The sequence below is a fragment of the Hipposideros armiger genome, unplaced genomic scaffold (assembly GCF_001890085.2).
Source record: "Hipposideros armiger isolate ML-2016 unplaced genomic scaffold, ASM189008v1 scaffold_8, whole genome shotgun sequence".
NCBI classification, from domain to species: Eukaryota; Metazoa; Chordata; class Mammalia; order Chiroptera; family Hipposideridae; genus Hipposideros; species Hipposideros armiger.
Window position 1 is genome coordinate 652,157 of NW_017731358.1, and position 4,319 is coordinate 656,475.

At 50.5% G+C, this 4,319-nt stretch overlaps 1 protein-coding gene across 1 annotated transcript; it reads left to right on the forward strand.

Annotated features, from left to right (window-relative positions):
• The first annotated feature begins 799 nt into the window (after window positions 1-799).
• Window positions 800-3,318, forward strand: HES1 (hes family bHLH transcription factor 1). Its single transcript, XM_019651042.1, has 4 exons — window positions 800-1,161; window positions 1,304-1,399; window positions 1,638-1,725; window positions 2,387-3,318. The coding sequence occupies exons 1-4, from the start codon at window positions 1,054-1,056 to the stop codon at window positions 2,935-2,937; spliced, it is 843 nt and encodes a 280-aa protein (XP_019506587.1). The 5' UTR covers window positions 800-1,053; the 3' UTR covers window positions 2,938-3,318.
• The last annotated feature ends 1,001 nt before the right edge of the window (window positions 3,319-4,319 follow it).

Sequence of the window (4,319 nt, forward strand, 5' to 3'; positions counted from 1 at the left end):
GAGGGCGCGCGCGCGTCCCTGAGGCATTGCCATCAAAGCCCCCCTTGTTCATCTTTCATTTGAAATTCCATTTCCTTTCTGCCCAGTGGGAAATTATTCTGATTGTTTCCTGGGGAAGCGCGGGGTCCAAGGCCCCAACTCCCGAAGAGGAATGAGGGGCGGGGATCAAAAACCACCTTGCTCTGAACAACCTACAAAGGTTAGGTGGAAGGCATTTTTTTTTCCTTTTTCTGCATGCACAAAGGAATTTTTTTGTCGTTTCTGCACGGTCGACTTTCACACGTTCCTCCCCCCCCCCACCCCCATGTATAGACTGAGCAGGAAATTTAGATGTTTTAGTAACTCATCCTTGCACACGTTCCCCCTTTTAACCACTGCAAATATAATCTTTTATCCCTGTCCTTCTAAACCTTTTAAAAATATTTTTCAAATGAACTTCTTATTAGTGTCAAAGCAGCTCTATTACACATATGAAAGGAAATAAAGAGCAAAGACCCTAGCCCCAAAAGAAATAACCTAGACTAGAGCAAAACTAATGCGGAAAAAATCCTCTCTAAAGCAAAGCCCAGCAGGGAGAGTAGCAAAGGGTTAAAATCCTTTTGATTGACGTTGTAGCCTCCGGTGCCCCAGGCTCAGGCGCGCGCCATTGGCCGCCAGGCCTTGTGCCTGGCGGCCAATGGGGGGGCGCGGTCCACGAGCGGTGCCGCGTGTCTCCTCCTCCCATTGGCTGAAAGTTACTGTGGGAAAGAAAGTTTGGGAAGTTTCACACGAGCCGTTCGCGTGCAGTCCCAGATATATATAGAGGCCGCCAGGGCCTGGGGATCACACAGGATCCGGAGCTGGTGCTGATAACAGCGGAATCCCCCATCTACCTCTCTCCTTGGTCCTGGAATAGCGCTGCCGATCACTAAGTAGCCATAAGATATTGTAATAAACCCTCAGCACTTGCTCAGTAGTTTTGTGAAAGTCTCGAATAAAAGGGACATAAACAATTTTTTGTGTGAAGGACTCCAAAAATAAAATTCTCTAGGGATTAAAAAAAAAAAAAAGAAAATGCCGGCTGATATAATGGAGAAAAATTCCTCGTCCCCGGTGGCTGCTACCCCAGCCAGTGTCAACACGACACCGGATAAACCAAAGACAGCATCTGAGCACAGAAAGGTAAGGGCAATCAATGGCTATGTCTTTCTCCAGCCCCAAGAAATTAAGCCGGGGTTGGGGATTCTTTTATCCCTTAAAACCTCCGGGTGAAATGGCAGATCCCATGGGAACTCAGGACTTTTTTTTTTTAATTTCTTTACAGTCATCAAAGCCTATCATGGAGAAAAGACGAAGAGCAAGAATAAATGAAAGTCTAAGCCAGCTGAAAACACTGATTTTGGATGCTCTTAAGAAAGATGTAAGTGGATAATGCTTTTCTTAATTTAAAACATGAAATCTTATTTCTCTTATTACTAAGAGTGAAACCCCTTCGCTGGCGGATCTTCCCCGCCAGCACTGCGTTTTCTGAGGAGGGAGGGCTGGGCCCCTTTCTCCGGGGTCTGGGGAAGTCGGGGCCGCGGCAGGCGGGAGGGACCCCCAGCATTCCCAGGCTGCTGGCGGAGGTCTCACTTTCCTTGCTTGCCTCTTCTGTGCAGAGTTCGCGTCATTCCAAACTGGAGAAGGCAGACATTCTGGAAATGACAGTGAAGCACCTCCGGAACCTGCAGCGGGCACAGATGACGGGTAAGTGCGGCTTGCCGCGTCCCCCTCTGCGGGCGTCCCTCTCGCCCCGCGGTGATTTCTTCCAGACTTCCGCCCGTGGTTGTGAGAGGCATTCAGCTACATTTTACTGCCTTGGCTCACTCTTGCGTTCCCACGGTCTGGGGCTTATTTATAGCCACAACTCCAAGTTGTTACTGTTCCGGAAAGGGAGGGAGAGAGGTTGTAGCAGCGAGGGCGGCAGGCGGCTTGGCAGTGAGGGAAGCGGGTGGGGGCGAAAGGACTTAGAACTGTGGTGGTTTTGAGCTTCGTGGAGCCTGGAGGTCATCTGGTTTAGCACTCCCTCCTCCCCCATTACAGAAGGGGAAATGAGGCTCGGATGGCGGGGTAGGGGGAAGGGCATTACCCAAGGTCACATCGCGCGTGCTGGGGGCTGGGAGGCAGATCTAGGACCAAGATCAGTTTAAATGGAGCGACAGGGAATGAAGAGAAGGAAGCGTCTTGGCTTAGGTCGCCAAGCTAGTGTGTAGAGGTGGATGGTTTTTCTAAACCCATCTCCGTAACCGGTGGCAGTTCTGCGGGCCAAGTGGTTAGGGAGGCGCGCCCGGGGGACCTCCCAGGGCGGAGGCGGTGGCCTCCGGGCCAGGGCCTTTCGGTGACCCTTCTGTCTCCTTCTGGCCTGCAGCCGCGCTAAGCACAGACCCGAGCGTGCTGGGGAAGTACCGCGCGGGCTTCAGCGAGTGCATGAACGAGGTGACCCGCTTCCTGTCCACGTGCGAGGGCGTTAACACCGAGGTGCGCACCAGGCTGCTCGGCCACCTGGCCAACTGCATGACCCAGATCAACGCCATGACCTACCCCGGGCAGCCGCACCCAGCCTTGCAGGCGCCGCCACCGCCGCCGCCAGGACCCGGAGGTCCGCAGCACGCGCCGTTCGCGCCGCCGCCGCCGCTCGTGCCCATCCCCGGGGGCGCGGCGCCCCCTCCCGGCGGCGCGCCCTGCAAGCTTGGTAGCCCGGCAGGAGAGGCGGCCAAGGTTTTTGGCGGCTTCCAGGTGGTGCCGGCTCCTGATGGCCAGTTTGCCTTCCTCATCCCCAACGGGGCATTCGCTCACAGCGGCCCCGTCATCCCAGTCTACACCACCAACAGCGGGACCTCCGTGGGCCCCAATGCAGTGTCGCCTTCCAGCGGCCCCTCGCTCACGGCAGACTCCATGTGGAGGCCGTGGCGGAACTGAGGGGCTCAAGTCATCCCTCCCCTTAAAACCCCCAACATATCTCTCTTCCCTCAGGACACTAAACAGGAACTTGGACACTGGGAGAGAAGAAGAGTTTTGTGATTAATTGGTTACTTTGAATTTTTTAATTTCTAAAAAGTTACTTTTTGTAGAGAGCTGTATTAAGTGACTGACCATGCACTATATTTGTATATATTTTATATGTTCATATTGGATTGCGCCTTTGTATTATAAAAGTTCAGATGACATTTCGTTTTTTACACGAGATTTCCTTTTTTATGTGATGCCAAAGATGTTTCAAAATGCTCTTAAAATATCTTCCTTTTGGGAAGTTTATTTGAGAAAATAAAAGAAAAAAGTGAAGGCTTTTACGTCTTAGAACTGATTACTTCATTATTTTGGAATATGTAGTAAAAAGAGGCTCTGGCAGAATTTGAATTATATGTAATCTGAGAATTCAGGAATTGGCTCTCTTGTTATTTGAACTTTTTTTTTTTAATCCCTCAAACCTTTCACCAAACCCTCCATGAACTAAATTCCATTTAATTTGCAAGAACCCCTCTGGTAGGGCTTCTCTGATCAATTTGTGCTCAAGCTCTTAAAGGATTTCAAATATTTTAGTTGCAGTTGGGTAAGTCATTCAGTCCTGAGTGTCATACTACTAGCTCCTTCTGAGAAAGGTTGAACAGGACCGAATTCACGAAGTTAATGGACCCAGTACCATTGCCTATGGCGCATTAAGGGAGGTGGCCTGCAGCACTACTCCCCTGGGGTAGCTCACCAACATTCAAAGTAAAACACTCTTAATTGCTGCAAGTGTTGGAGTTGTCCTTTAATTAGTCAATCCTTAGGTACATTCCCTCCTACCAGTATCCAAAAGTTTGAAATGCCTCTCTGCACCCTCTTCAAGCAAGCTGAGAAGGTCAACAGATTCCTTCTGCCAGGGGACAGCTAGTTAGACTCCCATGTGGAGCCGGAGTCCAGATGATTAACACCAGACATATGTTTTTGATAAGTTTCTATGCTTGGCTTTAATAGAGAAAGCATGTGGGGGCCGCGCTGGCAGGCACACAGGCCATCTTCCCCTTTTAATACAAACAGCAAGCGACCCCTTTGCTTGGTCATGCCCCATTTCCAGGCAAGATGTGGGCTCCAGATAGGAGCAAAAGACTTGTCTCGGGTTTCAGCTCACATAACCCTCCTTAACAAGTCCTAACTCAAAGCGGACAGCTTTAAACTGTGCCAGGATCTGCAGGGAATTTCTTCCAAATCCCATCACAAAGGCTTGTCAGATTTTGTCAGATTTGGCCAGGTGTTTGACTGCATCCAGGTGTTGGGGAAATGAAAACCACGAGCCCTGCGAGACCAGACACATCAGCCCC

Bases quoted from the DNA above. Each gene is read 5' to 3' on its own strand.
- HES1 (XM_019651042.1), top strand. From the start codon at position 1,054: ATGCCGGCTGATATAATGGAGAAAAATTCCTCGTCCCCGGTGGCTGCT. The intron at 1,400-1,637 runs GTAAGTGGATAA...TCTTCTGTGCAG, and splicing joins TGGATGCTCTTAAGAAAGAT to AGTTCGCGTCATTCCAAACT. The intron at 1,726-2,386 runs GTAAGTGCGGCT...TCTGGCCTGCAG, and splicing joins GCAGCGGGCACAGATGACGG to CCGCGCTAAGCACAGACCCG.